This window comes from Podarcis filfolensis (genome assembly GCF_964270895.1).
Source record: "Podarcis filfolensis genome assembly, chromosome: 8".
Classification (NCBI taxonomy): domain Eukaryota; kingdom Metazoa; phylum Chordata; class Lepidosauria; order Squamata; family Lacertidae; genus Podarcis; species Podarcis filfolensis.
In genome coordinates, this window is record NC_139611.1 from 32206045 (window position 1) to 32227704 (window position 21660).

General features: G+C 44.5%; 1 protein-coding gene across 7 annotated transcripts in view; it reads right to left on the bottom strand.

Moving 5' to 3' along the window:
- MYLK3 (myosin light chain kinase 3) overlaps window positions 1-21660 on the bottom strand; it is a 29314-nt gene that overhangs the window by 4265 nt on the left and 3389 nt on the right. For 2 of the 7 annotated variants that reach the window (XM_083626031.1, XM_083626034.1), the window contains exons 3-11: window positions 12907-12997; window positions 11352-11763; window positions 8072-8634; window positions 6855-6960; window positions 4948-5041; window positions 3359-3468; window positions 1892-2033; window positions 1098-1168; window positions 435-563 (exon numbers count right to left, since the gene is read on the bottom strand). In XM_083626031.1, the coding sequence (XP_083482157.1) occupies window positions 435-563; window positions 1098-1168; window positions 1892-2033; window positions 3359-3468; window positions 4948-5041; window positions 6855-6960; window positions 8072-8634; window positions 11352-11763; window positions 12907-12997 (1718 nt within the window). Of the gene's footprint in view, window positions 1-434; window positions 564-1097; window positions 1169-1891; window positions 2034-3358; window positions 3469-4947; window positions 5042-6854; window positions 6961-8071; window positions 8635-11351; window positions 11764-12906; window positions 12998-15441; window positions 16197-19932; window positions 20146-21660 lie in introns of those variants that run through there. The other 5 variants (XM_083626032.1, XM_083626030.1, XM_083626029.1 and 2 more) reach the window with 5 other exon arrangements.

The window sequence follows — 21660 nt, forward strand, 5'->3', positions numbered from 1 at the left end:
AGCCTATAGAGATGGGCAATCTGCAGCACTCCAGTTGTTGCTGGACTACAAGTCCCATCATCAGCTTCCCTGAATACTGGCCGTTCTGGCTGAGGCTGATAAAGTTAGACAGCAACAACATCTGGAGAGCCAATAAATTTAATAAATAATAATAAGATAAATAAATAAAATGTGCCAATGCGCTCCAACTAGTGCTGCTTTGGTGCTATGGTCTGAGTGTAAATATAGCTGCGTCACAAGGGGTTTCCCCTCTTTTGCTATGTGACACCACTCCTCTTTTCCACATCTATCATCCCCACGCTGGAGGATAACGCAATGATCAGCTCCCTGGTGGCCCACAAAGTCTCCCGGCAGAAGTTCTGCATCCTGACCTTACAAAATGCCACTCGGTGGCCTTTTCTACAGAGCAAATGTTCTCCAGAGGGTTTACTCACAGCATGTATGCTATGACGCCCACGCTCCACATGTCTGTCGGGAACGACACAAAGTCATAGTTCACCACTTCGGGAGCCAAAAACTCCGGCGTGCCAAAATTAACTTTCAGCTTCTCGCGGGGCTTGTACCTTGATGAACAATGAGGAAAAAGAAAGAGAGAGGTGCAGATTTGTCATCGATGATGTGGTGCTCCAGTAGGCAGGCGCATGGACCATGCATAGATGATGAACCTGCCAGCGGTTGTTGGACTACAACTCCCATCATGCTTGACCATTGGCTGCATTGACTGGGGCTGATGGGAGCTGGAGGTTTCCGGCTGTACTATACGGCATAGCTAAACACTCTATCATGCCATTGAAAACACGCAGGCTTCGCCTTTCCATTGCAAGGAGAGGAATTCGGCTTCATGCTGTTATGATATCAGCTCAAGCATTTCAGCTTGCTGAATGGAACAATCCCCCCTACCCCCCTCCACTCTGTGCACTGTTCAAGGTGTTTTTCCAACACCCCCTCAAGAGCCAAGGGGTGTGGGGTCAGGGGAAGAAGAAAGGGGAAAACCTGTTGCATTAGCGGGTCTTATTGTGTGAACTCCCAAACATGGATATAAAGTATTAGATAAAAAACATTAGCAGCCAAAAGAAGTGGTGGGTGGGGAGGCTTACCTCCTTGCTAATCCAAAATCAATTATTTTAATCTGGTTTCCTGTGCGATTCACACACAGTATGTTCTCAGGCTGCAGAGGAAGAAGAAAGCATGCGTAGATTAATCTGAGAAGTCGTCATCTGCAATCTTTGTATGTGATTATAATGAATTCTTTTGCAAAGCTCATCTGCGTAAAATTATGTTTCAGCATGGCGAGGGGAAAGCCCCAAGTTCAAATGCTATTTGCAGAGGCACCAAAACATGATGAATTTTGCCCACTGGGTTTTAGCCTTGGATGCCTGACTTTGATATTTCAAATGAAGTGTTGTGATTAGCATGTTGGACCAGGACCAGGCAGACCTGGGTTGAAATCCTCACTAAGCCATGAAGCTTACCAGCTGACCTTGGCAACACAGATATCAACAAATTATCATAAATTATGATAAAGATGTGTTTTTAAAACAAACAAAAACCTTGTTTTTTTTAAGTAAGTAAAGTATAAAAAGATCGGGGGGAAATGGTGCCACCATTCTCACTGGATTGTGAATGGGAGGTGTTACTGAATTTTAACGATACAATAAATATTGATTGTTCATAGCCATAAGTCAATGCAATAAATAAAAATGCACAAACAAAGAAGTCTCCTATAATCTCTGGTTAAAACTGAATCAAATTTAAAATCAACTTTGGAACTTCTTGGGGTTGTTCTTACGGGGGTTTGGTTCAAAATTCTTGCTCAGATTTTCTTTGCTGCAATTGCATAAACTGCAATTATTTTGGCTATAAATTGGCATGGAGTAGAAATTTCCATCACCTTCAGATCCAGATGAAGGATGTACTGTTGGTGCAGGTAATAGATGCCCTCACATATTTGTTTGGTGAAAAGGATAGCGTCCAGTTCAGTGAGGTTGTAGTTTTCATCTGTGATCCGGTCAAACAGTTCTCCACCATCAACACTAATAGGGAGACAGAACAGAACATGGAAGGGAGATGGGTATCCTCTTTTCAGCTCAATTGATTTACATACATTAGATCCCAACTTCAGCAGACATCAGTCGTAGGTTCATAAGTGTTGGAAGGACATCAAAAGTTATCTAGCCAACTATCCCAACTGAGCCATCCAGCCTAAGCCCACTATTTTCCAAAGCAGCCTATTCCACTGTCAGAAAGCTTGCACCACCAAGAAGTTCTTCCTAATCTTTAGTGAAAATCCCTTGTCTTGCAGTTTGAACCTGGTGGATCAGGCAGTGGCGGTACCTGCTGGAACAACTGGAGCAGAAGGCAGGGCAGCTAGGAGGTGGAGCCCAAGTCAATGACAGGCAGAGCCACTGATAGCCCCATCCACAATATGCATTTAAAACAGTAAAGGTAAAGGACCCCTGACAGTTAAGTCCAGTCGCGAACGACTCTGGAGTTCCGTTGCTCATCTCGCTTTATTGGCCAAGGGAGCCGATGTTTGTCCGCAGACAGTTTTTCTGGGACACGTGGCCAGCATGACTAAATCGCTTCTGGCGAAACCAGAGCAGCGCACGGAAACGCCGTTTACCTTCCCGCCAGAGCACTACCTATTTATCTACTTGCACTTTGACATACTTTTGAACTGCTAGGTTGGCAGGAGCTGGGACCGAGCAACGGGAGCTCACCCCGTTGCGGGTATGCAAGCCGCCGATCTTCCGATCAGCAAGCCCAAGGCTCAGTGGTTTAGACCACAGCGCCACCTGCGTCCCTATTTAAAACAGTACCATACCACTGCTTCCCACCACCCCCCAAAGAATCCCAGGAACTGTAGTTTGTTAAGGGTGCTGAGAGGTGTGGGCAGACCTCAGAAAGCTACAGTCCCCAGAGCCCCTTGGGAAGAGGGATTGGTGATAAAACCACCGTGGGAATTGTAGCTCTGTGAGAGGGAACAGGAGTGGAACTCAGTAGAACTCATCCTGTAGTTAGTGTGCACAGGATCACAGGTTTAGCTGATCTATCAATAGATCAGCAAGGTTCAATTTCAATTGGTAAAGTTGGGAATAAAGGGCAACCCAAGCTGTTTTATATATTAAATATTATTTTGTTTGCTCAAACCTTCGCCAGCCTTGTGCCCTTAACTACAACTGCCATCAGCCCCAGCCAGTCTGGCTAGTGATCAAGGATGATGGGAGTTGTAGTTCAAAACATCTGGAAGACACCTGGCGGGGAGAGCAGGTTTATCCAATGTTATAATGGACAAGTTCTGTAGCGTTTCTCCTGCAGCTGCTCACACAAGACACTCAAAAGATATTTTATGACTCACTATTCCATGATTAAGGTGAGGTTGTTCTTGCACTCAAAAGCATCATAGAGCTGGATCAAATTCACATGGTTTAGCTGGTTCATGATGTTGATCTCGTTTTTCACCTCCTCCTGAAATATTAGAGATTAAGAGTATTGTGAGCATTAGCAGCAGTCTCCAGAAGTTGCGTTTCAGTGGGGTGGGGTGGTTTAGAAGGCACACAGCAGGAGCAGCCTGAGGCAAAACAGAAAGCTGATGCCCCCACACACACACCTGTTGCAGGCCACACACACACACACACACAGCTGAAGCCTCCCTTAGCTGGGTAACATGGCAGTGCCCACAAAGGCACAGCGAAAGCGGCGGGTTCCAGTGAGATTTCTATGACCCAGAATTGACTTATTTGTCCATTGCTAGGGCTCTGGGTGATCCTGAACTGCTAAGGTGGCTTTCTGTCAGAAACCAGGCTGAGGAGTACAACTCTGATGAGGAATGGTGGAGCCCACCCCACCCTACCCCCCCGCTCATGGCCAGGATCCTGAAACTCCACAGGAGCAATGGAGTCGTGTTGATTTGGAACAATGGTTTGCTGAGGGGCACAGTTCGGAAGACAATAGTTGGACAGAACTGGGAGGTGAACTGCAAGAGGAAGAACGGGAAGAGAGTCAGCTAGCCGACTCTCTCTCACTGGGAGATGTGCAGCCTCTCAGTCCCAAGGCTGGGAGATTAGATAAAGTGGCTGAGCAAAAGGCTCAATGGCTGAGAGATCAGGTGGCTAGGAGACGAGAGGACGGAAGTGACTAGAGGGAAGTGGGCGGAACCTTAACTGGGAGCACCTGCACTCCGAGAATGGTCACTTGTTCTTTTGCTGCATTCATTAAACATTTCTGTTACTGGTAAGAGACTGCTTTGTACTGCTTATCTACAGCCAAGGGAGGGAGGAAGCCAAGCCCCGAATCCTGACACTTTCCCATAAACAATAGCCTGCTTGGCAGTAAGTTGTATCCCAAAATGCAAGCAGCCTGGAAGTGTGATTTGCTGATTTGGGTCGCACCAACAAACTGCCCACCACAAACCAAGTGCATAGCCTAAAAGGAATCAATATTCACTGTTGTGCATTTGCAGGCCTGGATCTGCTATTTGTGGTCAAATCTGCAAACCTGTGTACTGTGTACCTGCGTACCATTCCTGATCTCTTCTCCCAAACTCCAATTAGTCCCAGGATCTAACCCCACTGGCTTTAGATTGTGGGAAGAACTATCCAGTCCTTCTAACAGCAAACTCGACTAGCAAGTGTTGCCAAGTTTGTAACCAAAACAGATTCAGCTGAGAGAGGAGGTTGGTATCACCATGCTTGGGGAAACCTCAGGGTTTGCAAAAATGCAGGAAAAAAGCTTTAAAAAAAGCTTTTTAAAAAAAAATCCAAAGAGCAGAAGAGCCCTAGAACAGCCTAATAAGGACTGAGGATGCTCTGTAGCCATGGGGTTTAGAGAGAAGGCTAGAAAGGGAGAGTAGGATATCTTGCTTGGAGGCAATGGCTAGATGTGGCTTGAAAGAAAAGGTCCCCACTCTTTGCCTTGCTTTTTTATTTTTAACGAGGATATAATTACCCTTTCTTTTGCTACTTTCACTTTGATGATCTTGGCTGCCAGGCAGAGTCCCGTTGACTTTTCGGTGCACTTGTGAACTTGACCAAAACGCCCCCTGTTGATGGACGGAGAAGACAAAGCAGTGAAGCCCGGAGGGGAAGCGGCTTAGAGGCCCACTCACCGCAGACGCCTCCGGAGACAAACTATTCTTATCGTCAATTAAAAATAACTTGGTACAAAGGGAACGGAATCGTGGAGGTCGGGAGGTCTAAGGGCTCTTCTTTCTCCCAGCTTAGGGGGGGATTAGGCTTGATCTTTCCAGCCAGTTGTCCAGTGCTTACGTTAAAATATTACACCCCATTTGTATTCCTCGTTTTCACCGTGGAATGACAACCTGACGGTGGTCTGTGTTGGGTTCCGTAACTGGACACGCCTGGTCTCTGTCCTTTAGCAACACATTACCGAAGCTTCCTTCGAGTGGATATTTCTGTGCTAAATCTGTTTGTTTCTAAATGATGCCAGAGTCAATAGCTACGGCGGGCATTCTCAATTTCTACATTACAACCTCAGTCCAGATGTTGGGAAATGTCAACCTAACATTGTAGAGTTTTCTCCACTAAGTCCTACCCAGAATAGACCCATTGACATGAAAGGACCTGAGTAAGGCCCCATCTGCACGACGTGTTTAAAGCAGTATCATAGCACTTTAAACAGGCATGGCTCCACCCCAAAGAATCCTGGGAACTCTGGTTTGTTAAGGGTTATCAGAATTGTTAGGAGACCCATACGGCTACACAGTTTCCAGAGTCTCCTAGGAAAAGAGACTAGTTGTTAAACCACTGTGGGAATTAAAAGGGCATTATTCAGAACTGCGGTTTGCACAACACACTAAGGAAGACCATCTTAGCTGCCTCTTAGTGCAGACCCAGGTCATCAAGCCCAAACTTCCACAGCCACAGCCTAACATGAACCAACATTGGCAAGACTGATAGCAACAGCAGCATCATTGGTCCATGCTTAAGATAATACTTTATTCTCTCACCAATTATGTTGTTTTAAATGTGCATTTTACATTTGACTTCCTATACAATGTTTTCCTTTGAAATGTTAAGATAATTGGTTTTGAGTTTGTTGCTGTTGTTAACTCTGCTGCGTTAAATGTATTCTGTACTTCAGCTCCTTGGCAATGTTTTGTTTTGAAATCGTTTCAGGTAGTATTTCAGGTTCCCGTTAATCAAGTTGCTTTGAATGTACTCTATTTTATACTTGACTTTCTTCTGTAAGGTTTTATTCTGGATTGTTTCAATTGATGCTTTATTGCAAACCACTTTTAGATTATTTTTTAATATATATAAAGTGGTATAGAAATGAAATGAATAATAATGATAATTATAAAGATAAATGATAAAAAAATAGAAACAGTAACAATTAATTTCCCATGTATTCAAAATCCAATTAAAATGATGTAGTTGAATTAATTCAACAGAACTGATGGACTTGATCCGGTGGTACTAGCTTTTCAAAGTCTGATAGTCATTTACATCTCCAGTGCCCCGCTGCCACCCCCTTGCTTAGGAGTCAACTCTGAGGCGTCTTCAGCCCCACAATAAAATATTTGAGGGGGCCAGGCTCCCCCTAAGTTGATGGGGGAGCCTGGTGTGCATGCACCACATCATGTGATCGCTTATGCAGGATATGGTTTACCTGGGCCTCCTTCCAATATTTTATTAAAGTTGGCACCCCTGCTTGCTTAGGTAACCCCACCAACCCCCAGCGGCCACTACTGCCCACTTTGGGCAACACTGATCTTCCCTCCTCTTCTGGCTTGGCAACCGTATCCCGTCTCTCACCCCTGGGTTTAGATGTTATCATACCTGGTATGATTTTTAAATATATTAAAATAATGAGGGCGTTTTAGCGGGACTCACCCTCCCAAGACTTCGTGATGGCACACGGAGTAACACGCCGTCAGCTCAGTTTGCTTGATGCTCACAATCCGATGTTCAAAAGGAGCAGGAGGCGGAGGGCTGTCGTCTGAAGCAGAAACAAACCGTGCTTATTGCACTAGTTTTTATTGCGTGTACATGTAGTCAAAATCCAACTAAAACTATTTCGTTTAAATAAATCAACAAAATGTATTCAACAGAATTAATTAACTTGATCCGATCATAACTGGTTATGGTGAGTACGCTCAACTAATTATTCCATGCAGCCTATAGGTCTTCGAGTGCTTCCAAAATCTGCCCAACCAGTTTGGCATGAGGCTGTTAAAATGTCAAGAGTGTCTGTACGCTATAGGCAATTATGCCTATATTGTGTGATGTCTCACCCACTTGAAAATCATTGTCTTCCTCACAGTTTTGCCATGCCTTTCACCAGCCAAGGTAATGTGTACAAAAATGTATGTACTGGGGTTAAAGTGTGCATACAAAATGCATATATTAGTATGCAAATATGCATTACATTAGGAACCTCTTTGCAAAAATTGTGCATGTTAGGCAAAGTGGCATACCAAATTAACACTAAGATACCAGTGAATTTTCATCAGGATTTTAATTTTTTTTTTTTAATGCAAAGTGATGTTGAAATGAAAGGAATGGAATTTAAGATTGGAAAAATAAGAAACTGAAGGGAGCCAGAATTGACCAGTTTATCTCAATGACCTATTTGCAAATTAAGCCCCTACTGTCCCCCCACCCCTGGTCTGAAAGCCCGTGTTATGTTCACGTTTAATGAAGGTGGATTTCTGTGGGGGGGGTTATGTTATGTTGTAAATAAAATTTCCAATAATAAAATAAACTAAAAAATGAAAGCCCTCCCTTGGCTGGATCTAAACAGGTCTTTGTCTGGTCAGTGGGTGGATAGGAAACTGCTAATGAAACTCTACAAGGGAAAGGGCCAAAGCTCACTGGAGGAGCATCTGCTTGGCATGCAGAACGTCCCAGATTCAACTCCTGGCATCTCCAGGTAGGACCACAAGAACCCCCTTCCTGAAATCCTGGAGAGCTGCTGCCAGTCAGTGTGGACAATACTGCACTCAATGGACCCCCTCCTCAATGCCACTGAATCAGTTTCAAAATATTTTAGATTTGTAGTGTCCATGTGACCCAGGGCGTGTCTGGATAGCACATGTCCTGCTTCTTACCAATGATGACCTCCTCCACTTTACCGGCTGCTAAAGACGCAGCATCTTCAGTCAGTTTTGTGGCAACCTGACTGGGTCTTCTTCTCTCTTCCCTTTCTGCAGGTGAGCTACCTGATTCCACAGTCTCCAATCTGCCGTCTTCCACAGAGTCTTTCGTTATCCTTGTCATTTCCTTGGGAGCTTTCACTTTGCCTCCTGGATCTTTCCCAGAGTCCCTTGCCACTGAATTTGGGCACGGAGCCATTTTGCATTTGACCTCTACTCTCCCTTCGGTCTTCTTAAGTGGCGATGGAGGAGGAGGACCCATCAGTTTGGGCGCCTGCTCAGATTGCTTATCCGAAGACTTTGCCCCTCTTGATTCTTGGGCTGGCTCAGCCCTGCTGTTCTTCGAGGGCTGCTTAGCTTTACAAGAGTCTGGCAAGCATTTTGTTCCTTCACCTTTTGATAGCGGTGGGCAAATTGCTGGTGCTCCGTTGCTGTTGCCTCCTTGGCTTCCAACACCAGCTTCTTTCCCCTTCAACGCTTTGTCTTGAGCATCGCTCATTTCCATGTTGATCGAAAGCCTGCAGAGCAAACACTTTTCAGTTTCAGATGTTTCCTTCTGAACTTTTAGCTCCGTGGTTCCCAAACTGATTTGGGCCACTTCCCCCTTGGTTCCACAAACTCATCCTCAGTGCTCCCTTATCCTACCCCATTAAAAGCATTGTTCACAACTGCATTCTGCACAACCCCACTGAAGAAGATAACACGACAATAAAATTCAAAGCAGTAACAATTAATTGCACATTTAGTCAAAATCTAATTAAAACTATTTAGTTTAATTAAATCGACCAAATGGATGACCTTGATCCACTGACACCAGCTTTTCAAAGTCTGACGGTCATTTGCATCTCTAGTACCTCCCTGCCGAACCCTTGCCTCTTACCACCCCACTAGATAATCCCACTGCCCCATTTGGGAGCCACGGTTTTAGCTGGCCCTAATGAAGGTATTACCTTTGTGGGGGGTTTTCTTCCTACTGGAAATATGTTTCAGATCAGCTGTGCCAGCTGAGGCTGATGGGAGTTGTAGTTCCAAACACCTAGAGTTTGCGGAAGGCTGACCTACCCTAATTACTGTATTTTTCGCCCTATAAGACGCACTTTTCCCCCTCCAAAAATGAAGGGGAAATGTGTGTGCGTCCTATGGGGTGAATGCAGGCTTTCGCTGAAGCCTGGAGAGCGAGAGGGGTTGGTGCGCACCGACCCCTCTCGCTCTCCAGGCTTCAGGAAGCTCTCAGCAAGCCTTGGGAGCCCGCGGGAGTTCTCTTCGGGCTCCCTAGGCTTGCGGATAGCAGCCTGCATCTCGGTTCCCTGACCTGGTTTGGAGACTGGTGACGGGGAGAAGCGCACTTCTCCCTGTTGCCAGCCCCACAACCTCGGGGGACAGCGGGGAGGCGCAGCACACCTTCCCGCTGTCCCCCAACATGGTTTGAAGGCTGGCGGCGGAGAGAAGCACGCTTCTCCCCGCCACCAGCCTCCAAACCAGGTCGGGGAACCGAAGCCCGGGGCGCAAGCTCAGGGGACAGCAGGGAGCGCAGCGCCGCCATCCCGCTGTTCCCCGACCTGGTTTGGGCTTCAAGCAGATATCCGCAAGCAGTGGGAGCCCAGTGGGAAGTCGCGCCGGTCTCCCAAGGCTTGCGGAGAGCTGCCTGTTCTGGGGGCTGGGGTCCGGGGAAGCTTGGGCTGGGGGGAAATATTTTTTTTCTTTATTTCCCCCCTCCAAAACTAGGTGTGTCCTATGGGCCGGTGCATCCTATAGGGCGAAAAATACGGTATGTCTGCAGAATACTTCCTTTACTTAAGACTATTGCAAGTTAAAACTTCAGCTTTTGCAGCATGACCAAGCTGATCGTAATTCAAGGTATTGCCTGATCAAGGTTTCAACATGGCAGGAACACAAAGTAACCTGTTTGGTCCAATGCCTGTTTTTCTAATACTGCCATCTGCTGGACACAAGCTACGCAAACTTGTGGTCCCTTGTCTCTCCCCGCCCCCCTGCAACAGTCCAGAGCCTGCCACCCAGAGCCAATTGCTTCCCCTTGCCTCATGCGCAGGCTGTCCCTGGTTGCTGAATAGATTTACTTGTCAATAACATTGTTCCAAAAGCCTGCAGTGGAGGGATTTTTTTGTGTTTGCTTGTTTGTTTTAAGTATATAACCCTGGATCTAAAGAGCATCTTGTAGCATGAGCAATGCCCCTCCCCGGCCACATTTTGTAGACAGCTTTCGTACTCTAGTTCAAGAGTGGCCAACATGGTGCCCTCCAGTCCAGATAAGAACATAAGAAGAGCCTGCTGGATTAGGCCAATGACCCACCCAGCCCAGCATTCTATTCTCACAGCTGCCAACCAGATGCCTGCAATGAGAAACCCACAAGCAAGACCCAAGCATGAGTGTACTCTCTCCTGTGTTTTCCAGTTACAGATAGGACCTGGTCTGAACAAAGACATTGGATTCTTATCTCATTATACATGACAAAGCCATTTTTCACCTTCTCACCCCTTGCTTTTTCCTGTAAGACCTATTGCAGTTGTTAAGAGTCGTCAACAGGCTCATCACAGCTATCTGCCAATCACCCATTCCCACCACCCTTCTGAGTAATACCCCTCCCCACCTTCTCACTATATAGAAGGATCTGGCAACTTCTGTTTCAGTGTATCTGAAGAAGTGTGCATGCACACGAAAGCTCATACCAAGAACTAACTTAGTTGGTCTTTAAGGTGCTACTGGAAGGAAAAAAATTTTTTTGTTTTGACTGTGTTTTCCAGCAACTGGCATTCAGAAGCATTTTACGAGAAAATAAGAAGCTATGCCAAAGGTGGGGAACCCGATGTCTGAATGTGGCTCTCTGGGCTTTTCTATCCAGCCCTCAGGGCTTTCCCCAGGCCCCTTCCCCAGGTAATACCCCTCAGCTACCCTGCGCTGATGCCTCCCTTGAGAACTTTCGCCTGCTTAGAATGTGTCCTTGAATTACAATCATGCCCCTTGCTTGCCTGGGAGGAGAGACAGCCCTGTCTCTCAAAGGCTCTGGCTTTTGCATGTTTGGAACATAGCCTACCCTACAAAATTATGAGTCACCTCTGTTGCTCCACCCACTTTTGTCCCTGACCACCACCACTAACATGCAGTCCCTGGAAGCCTTGTTCGCAAGGGAATGCTGCCCTTTGGGAGAAAAAGTTTTGCCCACCATTGCCATTACCTTGTCCGTATAACTATGCCATTACTATACTGTGCCATTACCTTGTCCGTATAACTTCACCACCAGGCTTAGAGGCAGATGACACAGTTTTCACAGAAGGAGCACCAAGCCAGGAAACCTCGTTTTCATTTCCCTTCGCTTTTGGATTGACATGCTTCTTAAGAGGATCTTCCAGGCCAGAGGCTTTGTCTGTCTTCTGGCATCCAGCTGGATTGCCGCTGCTTACGCAGGAGAGGCCATTGTTCTGGAGCACGGCACTGACCCCAGCAGCGTCCTTTTGCTTTGGGCAAGCTTTGGGGTCACCTGCCTGTCCCTGAGCTTCTTTTTTTTCCAACTGGGGTGCCTGCTGTTCCGTATGTGGACTGCAGTCAACTTTGGAAAGGACCGGACCAGCCACGTTCACCTTTTCACATGCTCCAACACCGCTATCCAACTTTTTCTCCCTTTTGTTTCCTAAGGACAGAAATGATACCAACAGAGAAAACAATGGATGAACCATCAGTGTGCAAGGCAGTATATATGGGGTGGGGGACCCACTTTGGAAAAGAAAAAAAAATGGGAGAGCACTGCCTAAGGCTCCATCTGCACTGTACATTTAAAGCAGCACCACACCATTTCAAACAGTTATTACTTCTCCCATAGAATCTTAAAAATGATGTTCCCTGTATCAGTTGCATGGAATGTGTATGTTGGTCCCAAATAAGACTAAGGCTTGATAGGTGTGTCTTCATTGTAAAAACTTTGGGGAGCCTCTGAATAAGGATGTATATTCTCTGGGGGAAAGTATTAGAATCATAGAATTTTAGAGTTGGAAGGGACACTGCCATGCAGGAATCGAACCTGCAGCCTGGGAACTGTAGTCTGTTAAGGGTGCTGAGAGTTTTTTGGAGGCCCCCTATTTGGAGGCCCTATGACCTTAGAGCTACAATTCCCAGAGTTCCCTGGGAAGAGGGATCAACTCTTAAACCACTCTGAAAATTGTAGCTCTGGGAGGAAAGTAAGAGTCACTGAACACTATTTTTTTAAAAAAGAGAAACAGATACAAATGCAGTTCCCAGGATTTTTTGGGAGCAGCTATTGTAAAGTAGTATCAGGGGTAGACTCTGGTCTTTCAAAATTCAGCGGTGACCTGTGCGAGGCCAAAATTGGGTGCTATACAACATCTCGCCTTCCATTCTGTGTGTGCACTACATTATTATTATTATTATTATTATTATTATTATTATTAATCTATTTGTATTTGTATACCACCTTATACCCACAGGTCTCTGGGCAGTTCACAAGATAAAATCACAATAAAAACAAAAACAACCCAATAACTCCACACACACATTTTAAAAGGGCACTGGATGTCAATCACCCAAAGGCCTGGTTAAAGAGAAATGTTTTTGCCTGGCACCTAAAGGTGTATAACGAATACTGTACTTGAAATCAAGAAATAAAATAAACATTTAGCTCATTTGTTGCATTTCTTATCTTATAAAGACCCCAACTTGAGTGAATGTCCTGATATTGGCCAAAGTGCCATGAAATTTCTCAGCAATGGACTCTGTGCCCCCTCTGCAAATCTGTTCAGTGTGATGCATTTGTAGATACCTTTCAAGGAGTACTTGCCTTCTGCCTGGATTCCTTTGCTGCTAGGTGCATGCTTCCCTTTTGCACCTTTTTCTTCTGGTTTATCTTTAGTCTAAAAGGGGGGAAAGGGAAAGTCCAGTCAATGTAAGAAGAGCCTGCTGGATCAGGGCCAATGGCCCATCTAGTCCCATATTCTGTTCTCACAGGGGCCAACAAGATGCCTCAATGGGAGGACTGCAAGCAGCCAATGTGTGCAAGAGCAGGACTAGTAGCTCTTGACAAGTCTTAGCCTTTGTGAGTTTGTCTTATCCCTCCCTCCCGCAAGCCATGCAAGTTGGTGGCCATCCCAAAATCTTGTGGTCGGGGATGAGCAAAGAAACATTAGAAGAACTCTGCCTACAAGAAGCCCAAAACAACACCTGAGGGCATCTGCACTCTCCCCATTTGTGATTCCCAGCTGCTGGGTATTCAGCGGGATACTTCATCCAGTAATGGAGGGGGAACATAGCCATTGCAGCTAATAGCCACCCACTTGCGCCACGATTAACTTGCAAAGGTTAAATAACCTTTCCCCTCATTTACTTCCCTCGGTGTCATTTTCAGATTCGGCTTGGGAAGCGTGGCCTCAGTATCCTTGCCACGGAAATCAATGCTCCTTCCCTTGCCCTCTCCCTCTGGACCCAATCCATATCACTGCACAGCAAGTAAGAGGAGGCGGTTTCTCGACCTCCTTGCTCCACCACTTCGATGTGTGCAATGAACATTTCTGCAAGGCTGTTTGTTCTGCCTGCATTCAGAGTTGCATCGGTGTAGCAGCACCAGTGCTTTGAAACTCCCTGCGCAACACACAAACACACACACACAAAAATCACTTTACTACAATAGACATATTAGAAACTACTACAGTTTACATGACCCAAGTACTTAAAGCATCCAGAGTGAGGCGAGGAGGAAGGGCGGGGGGGGGGGGAATGCACATCTCTGTGCCGTAGTGCCATGAGAACTAGAAGCTTCTCTTGCCATTTGATCTCGCCATGACAGCTGCAGCACATTGCCACACGCATATATGTCTTTTTTTATATATAAAATATTTATTAAGATTTTATAAACAGACAGAAGTTACAAAATAAAAAATATAAAAGAACAAGAAATAAGAACAATACAAGAATACAAATAAAAAATACAAAATACATAAAAAATAAATGATAAATAAAAAAGCACAATTAAAAACAAATCAATCTTTTCATATCTTAAGTTTTATTTACATATTTTCCTGACCTCCTCACGCCTCCCTTTTTTGTATTCCAGTTTGCATAGTTAGTTCAGCAAATCCTTACCCTCTTTGTTTTTATCTTAATTATATATCTTAACATATTGAACTTCATATTTTCATCTAATTATCAATCCTTTTTTACATATTCTTTTAACTTTGTTACTAAAGCCATCTCATTTCAATCCTACATCAGTTTAACATTCATAAATTTTACAATGTTTCTGCAAATAGTCTTTAAATTTCTTCCAATCTTCGCCACACGCATATATGTCATGCACTCTATAGTCTCCAGCAGTCTTCCTTCATACCGCCTTGCTATGTCTCCTACTACTCAGCTCCCAGCTCTTGTCTAAACTCACGACCTTACACAGATAACTGGAGACATATTTCTGGGGTGATTTTTGTGCGTGCGCACATGCACACCAGGCCTGCACCCCCTTGCTAATGCTGTTACACTTGATAATACTGACGCCGTCTCCTGCTACAAATGAATCTCAACAGGTCTATCCAGACAAAAGAACTTAAGGAGAGATCGGCTGGATCGGGGGGGCGGAAACCATCTGGTCCAGCCCTCTTGGTGATGACTTACCAAAATTTAGACAACACATAACAAAGGCAAAACAGATAAAATTAACTGAACACATAAACAAATACAATGAAACAGTGGTGCTATGTGTCAAGACAGCTCTTTTAGCAATTCATAGAGACAAAAAAAAAAAGAGTATAAAGAGTATAAAGGCTTATAGAATATGTCTGCCTGAAAACTAAGAATTTATTTCTCTTTCAGGAAGTATAATCAGATGAAAGGATGGGCAGAATACCATGACAGAGAGAATGCTAAACGTAGCATTGAATCCTACAGTTTCAGGGCACAAACAATTTTATTCAAAAACTATCAACATTACATCCAGTTTCTCTCAGTGGTCAGCCAGCTGCCCATGGGAAATATTAATCCAGCAAATATTGAAAATATGTTCCTTAGTTATGTATACTTGGTTTTCTATTTTAATATTTTAATATTTTTTTACCACTTCAAGGTCCTGACTCGTCAGCTGAAGACCAGTTGTCTGGAATATAAAATCATACACAGTGGGAGGGGACCTAAAGCATATTGTTGGACCACAGCTCCCAACATCGCTGGCCATTGATCATGCCAGCTGGGACTGATAGAGGCCAACACCACCTGGAGGGTCATGGGTTCCCCATCCCACTAAATAAATGTGATAAGATTTCTACTAATGCAGGAGGTCTTGAACAAGAAAGGTGGGGAGAGGGGGACTCACCTCTTCTGCGGTTTCAACCAGGCTCCCTTTCTGCCAAGGGACAACACCCTTCAGGATAAAATCCACCACCTTTGAGTTTTTGAAAGTCTCCCCCAGACATTTCACAACCTTGTCCACCGAGTCCACCATTTTCTCCATCTTCTCCAGCCTCTCCCTGTACTTTGAAGCATCTTGATGGGTCACTTTTATAAGCTTCAGGATCTCGGTACATGTGCTTTGGGTGTCCATTTGGTGAACCCCATCTTCAAGTTTCAGGCCCCTTTTTACTCCACCGATCTGGTCGGCAGGCATCCGTGAGACGGTGAGCCTGTGAAGGCCTTTCCCCAAATCATCGATCCCTTGGTTAACCTTCTGAAGCTTTCCCGTCATGTCTTCTTGAAAATTCAGCAGTTTGTCTACCTTCTCGTTGAGAAGGTTCAGTTTTTGGTCCATTGTGCTTAAACTGTTCCCTTTCGTAACCCGTGACTTATTTACAAACTCTTCGTCGATCTCCTGGTTGCTTTCAGACATCGTGGCAAAAAAAAAAAAAAAGGATTAGGCAGGTAGCCCCATTACTTGTTGAAATTAGAGGATAGCTCTATGAAATTCCATCTCGAGTTGGAAAGGAAGGAAAATTCTAGAACACTTTGTGAGGGCGTCACTAATTAGCTGCTATGTAAGATATTCCTCCTGCAGGCTTATAATGATGATCTTAACTTGGCGGTGGGCTTGAGGGATGTCTCCCCCTCCCTCTTGGCCTTCTGACGTCACAGAATCGTTTAAAATTCTTTCCTTGAGAGGCTGTTGATAACCAAGCATGTTGAGAATTGGCAATGGTCATGTAACAGACATCCCCACCCAGAGAAAGGAGAGGGCAAGAATGTTTTGCTGTTTTTCCCCTACTCCTTGGGGAAGGCCAGCGGTGTGCACTGAAACCACATAAAATGCTTTGCTTCGTCCCAAAAGGAAAGGATGGAATTGAGCTGGGTACAAAATGGTATGGCCCAAAAGAAGCAGGCATTGTGAAAACAGAAAAGCGCGCACAATGATCAAAACACATACATGCCTTCCGCGCCCAAACTTGGCCGGCAGTTGAAATTTAAAAATAGACCGTCATGACAGCGATATGGAGTATATATCTACTGCCAGCATGCCTTTGTCAACTGAAACAACTCAAACTGAATTCTTCATTTGGTGCCAAGAGAGCCCCCAGTGTAAAAAGAAAAGGGGGGGAAGAGAAAATCTCCGCAGAATGGCATGTCAACATTGTTTCCACAATTAACGGTAAAATAATTAGCCCTCAAAAATGATTTTCCCACAAAAATTACTGAGGCTCTAATGCTGGAAATGTTTACAGCACCTGAATCTCGCTGAAATCATTGGGCCAGGCTAATTCTTACAAGCTTTTGATTATGTGTTTGTTTCGGCAGTTCCATCTGTACCGAGGTGTGTGTGTGTGTGTGTGTGTGTGTGAGAGAGAGAGAGAGAGAGAGAGAGAGAGAGAGAATCTTCTTTCCATTAGCAGTAACTGGAGTATTTCCTGGAGGGGCAGGGACAACTCCCAGCCACCACACCAACCATGGGAATAGCTCCCCAAGCAGTCCCTTTTGATACCCGGGTCTCCCACAACCTTCCTCTCAGTGTGTGCTCTCTGGCACATGCTCACCTGCCAACTTAGATCTCTGTGACATTTTCATTTGACGTCAGTCGCACGTACAAGAATAATTTATTGGTTGAAGCTTAGGCTCGGCAGTTCCAAATGCAAATACAAATGCAAATGCACAGTAAATAAATAGAATAAGTTAAAACAAATACAAAGAGCAAAAACCACCAGAAGCACCATCAATCATATTGAAAATACATACATGAGCCACATTCATACTGTCACCAGAGATACAGCTCCTTAGCATCTACCTCTCGTGTAGAAGTCACGTTGACTCACATCTTTGCACCTGCTTCTCTCTATCACCCAGGAGCAAGCCCATCCTCAGAACCATCATCAAAGGGAATGTTCTCAGCCTCACCATATCCCAAAGGAGATACCCAAAAGGGATAAACTCTTTTGAAGTCTTCCTTTTGGTGTCTCCCCACTTGGAGCCACATTACCAGGGCTGGTCTGCCAGCAGCAACTGACCACCTACAGAATGGTGAATGAATCAACTTGCCTCTAAAAGCAGCTACAGGCCTGGCAAAATCCCTGAGTTCCCTGCGAAGGGGGGTCGATTTTTAAACTACACTGGAAGCTGTAGTTCTGTGCAGGGAACAGAGCTCTCCTAACAACTCTCAGCACCTTTAACAAACAACAGTTCCCATGGTTCTTTGAGGGAAACTATGACCGTTTAAAGTCATACAAAGATACTTAAAATGTAACGTGCAGGTGGGGCCCATGAGCCTGGGTTCAGAGTACATGTGGAGCAAAACTTTGACTTAGCTCAGCATGATGTAGGAGTAAAAAGTTATGGAAGGAGCAACGAGGCTGCAAGTGACTCTCTAGGAAGCTGCATTTATGTGGTCCCAGGTAAACCATGGTTTGGCTTACCATGACGCATGAGTTAGGCCATTAATGGCCCCTTCAGATGCCTTTCCATTGTGCATCCATGATTATTTGTATTGGGGCAGTTATACATGATGTGTTTTCTTTTTTTCTTTTTAAAATAATATTTATTAAATTTTCCATTTTAACAATCCTATAAAAACCACATTAAAACATTATGATACAATCAAAAAAGCCAAATATTCAATGCCAAATTATATATATTTTGGATGACTTCCCATGCTCTGAAATTTTCAATATTGTTCGCACCTGCAAAAACTTCATGGGAGGCATACTGTTTCACTTCCAATCAACTCCTTTCCAAAATTCTGTAACTTTTTATACCACAAATATTCCTGTCTACTTTATTTCTTACCTACCCACAAGCAGGCCCCCACTGCAAGAGCCCCCTCCCCTCCTGTGGTTTCCCACAACTGGTAGTCAGAAGCGTGGCTACCTCCAACAGCTGAGGCAGAGCCAAGCCATTGTGGCTAGCAGCCATTGATAGCATTATCCTCCATGACTTTGTCCAACCCTCTTTTAAAGCTATCCAAGTTGGTGGCCATCTAACAATCAACACATTTGCTTGGAAATAAGCCCTCATTCTGATGTAGAAAAGTATGAAAAACTTTCAAGGTGAAAACAGTAAGAGGAGCACCTGTAACTACCATAACCTCTCTATAGTTGGCTGGTTGCCTGTCAATTATAAAATGACGGTGATGGAGGCAACAGAAGGGAATTCTACGATATCAGTGCCAAGTAAGGTGCTGATATGGAGCCTGTTTGCAACTGCCACACCATCTGCCTTTAACCAGGTGGTCATTTGTGGGTGGAGCAGGGAAGGGCTGTGGGGCCTAGAACTTCAGCACCAAAGTCCAGCCCTAGCCGCATCGCTGTTCTTCACTGAAAATCAATTGTGGATTAAAGGGATTAGAAAAATTGTGGACAACTTTAGGCCTCCACTGCAACTCTCGCTTCTAGATTTACTGGCTGGTTCTGATGAGTGATGGAGCTCAACAACATCTGGAGTGTCACAGGGTCCCCAGTCCCAGGATTAGAGGAATGCACATTTAAAAGCAAAGGTTTCTATCCTTTAAGTAAACCACCAAGGTTATTACTCATTCCCCATCCCTCAGAAGCTCCCTCTCCCTGCCATCTCTGATAAATGATTAAGTGACATACTCAGAGAAAAACTAGAAACGAAGAATCTAGCTATGTTGCTTGCTTGCTTTCTTTCCCCCCAAAAAAATTTATTCATTTTATAACACAAATAAAAAACACAAACAGAAAAGACAAACAATACGAACAAATTCTTGTCATATCCTTATTTTTCTAAACATTGTTAAGTGGGCTTCCCCAAGTCCCACCTATCTGATTTTCATTTTATGCTATGTTGCTTTCTTGGGCAAAAAGAAGAATAACTGAACAGTTTTCAGCAGGAAACTCCTTGAAGTTCATCCCTCTCTTTGCATGATTTGTGACACTTTTCCAGTGAAACCATTCCAGACCTTACCCCGCAACCTCCAATGATGATATATTATTAACACATATAGGACAGGACAGAGGAAAACAACAACACAATGGTGCTAAGATTTGAAAGAAAAGCAGAACAAAATGAAAATAATTTAAATAGGATCCATTCTGGACAAACACAGACACAGATCCCTTGTTGTATTTATGACTTTTTATTCATTATTATCATAATCTGGTCCTCATCAGACAGGACTGCAGCATAGCATGCATCAAAACAGTGCACATCAATGTGATTTACAAAAAAAAAAAAAGTAGAATACAATTAAAACCAAAACCAGCACACATCTCTAGGTTAGCTGCAACAGCCTCAGCTAACTTGGAAAGGGTCTGGATATATCTGAGACAAAATGCGACACAGTCAATTAGACCTTACATACAAGCAGTTTTAAAAGTTACTTTTAAAAATATATATATTTACAAATATATAAATATATATATTTGCTTACCGCAAACTTCTTTATGTAATCGGAAACGCAAGACCCTCCCATGCTCAAGCGAAGTGTCTTATGCAACGGGGATCCTTGATACAGCGTCCCCATTCCCTCCCCCTTTGGCCTTGTTGCTGGGCCAAACCACCAAGGCGCCCTGCAGCTATTGACTGCATTAAGAAACAAAGCCTCTGTGGACATTGCCATAACAGGCATTCCGCTTTATCTGCCACTACACAAGGCATTTCAGCCACTTCCTTATCTCCGAAGCCCTGGCTTTTATCTGTATTCCTACAGCTCACTTCCTGGGTCACTGATAAAGTCTGTGGGTGCAAAAACAGAGGATGCTGTTAATTTGAAGTCCCCCCAAGAGTGCACCCTCCCCCCTCCACATTGTTACCCCTTGTAATTTGGCTATTGGATGAGCAAAAAAAAAAAATGTGTGAAAGGTAGAAGGATGAGCAAGAAGCAACTTGGTTGGCTTTAAAAGAGGATTAGACAAATTCATGGAGGAGAAGGGGGGGTTATTGGGTTTTTATTTTGATTATATATTTTGTGGATTTGTATTTTGATTTTATTCTGTGAACCGCCCTGAGACCTCCATGTATAGGGCGGTATATAAATTCAATAAATAATAATAATAAAATAATGTTGATGGCTACTCAGCATGGCTGTGCTCTGCCTCCACAGTCAGAGACAGCAATGTGTCTGAATACCAGTTGCTGGAAACTTGTGAAGCTTATGAATCTGTCTTGTTTTCATCAACCATAGTTATGGTTAAGCACAGATGAGGGTTCAGGCAACGCACTAAACAGAAGGGAAAGCTTCTGATCTCTTTTTGACTACACGGGAGGAAGGGAAGTGTGAGCCCAGCGGGAGGCTATGCCCATTCTTGTAACACCAAACTATGGTTTGCTGTGCCATCACTGTACAGAATCCATTGAGTTGGCCAGAAATTCTCTTGGTCCTCATCGCCAACAATGAGGATCTAGCTTTTGAACAATGGTGTGAATCCACTAGACCATATCCCTCCATCCCCAATACTCCTCCTCTCCTTTTCACAATGCTTATTTGCCCTTGAGGGTGGGGGATGGGCTTCCTTTTGCCTGTGAAACACAGTGCATAGGACTGAATAGGCTGATTGACAATACAAGTGCTCAACAGGAATAGTCACGAGGCCTCAAAACACAGGGAGGGCTGATTCTCCCTGCCCGCCCCCCACATGATGCCCCGAGTTGGGAGGTGGGGAGACTTACCTCAAACTACCTGGAGTGCTTGTCTCTGAGGCAGTTTTAATTCACTGGGCCAGGCTAGCTTGTTTGTCCTAGGGCAACTATGTCAATCTCAGTTTCTCTTAGTATCTCATGTGCAACTCTTGAAGGAGGGCTATGTCATTTTGGAAAGGTATATTGTTTCAGAAAGTATGAACTCGGCAAGTGCACCATTAAATTAAAACTGAATTTAATTTCTCATAAGAAGAGCCTGCTGGATCAGGCCAAAGGCCCATGTAGTACAGCAGTCCTGTTCACACAATAGCCAAGCAGATGCTTCCAGATGTGGAGGCACAGCATAGCCATCATGGCTAGTAGCCACTGATAGCCCTCCCCACCCCATGAACTATGGCTTGAGGTCACCTTGTTTCCACTAACCACAGCTAAGATGAACCTCTGTCTGATTGAGATTAAATGACAAATAAACAAATAGAAACCTGAAGTGAATGTTCCCAGAAGGCTCTTCACAGCTGCA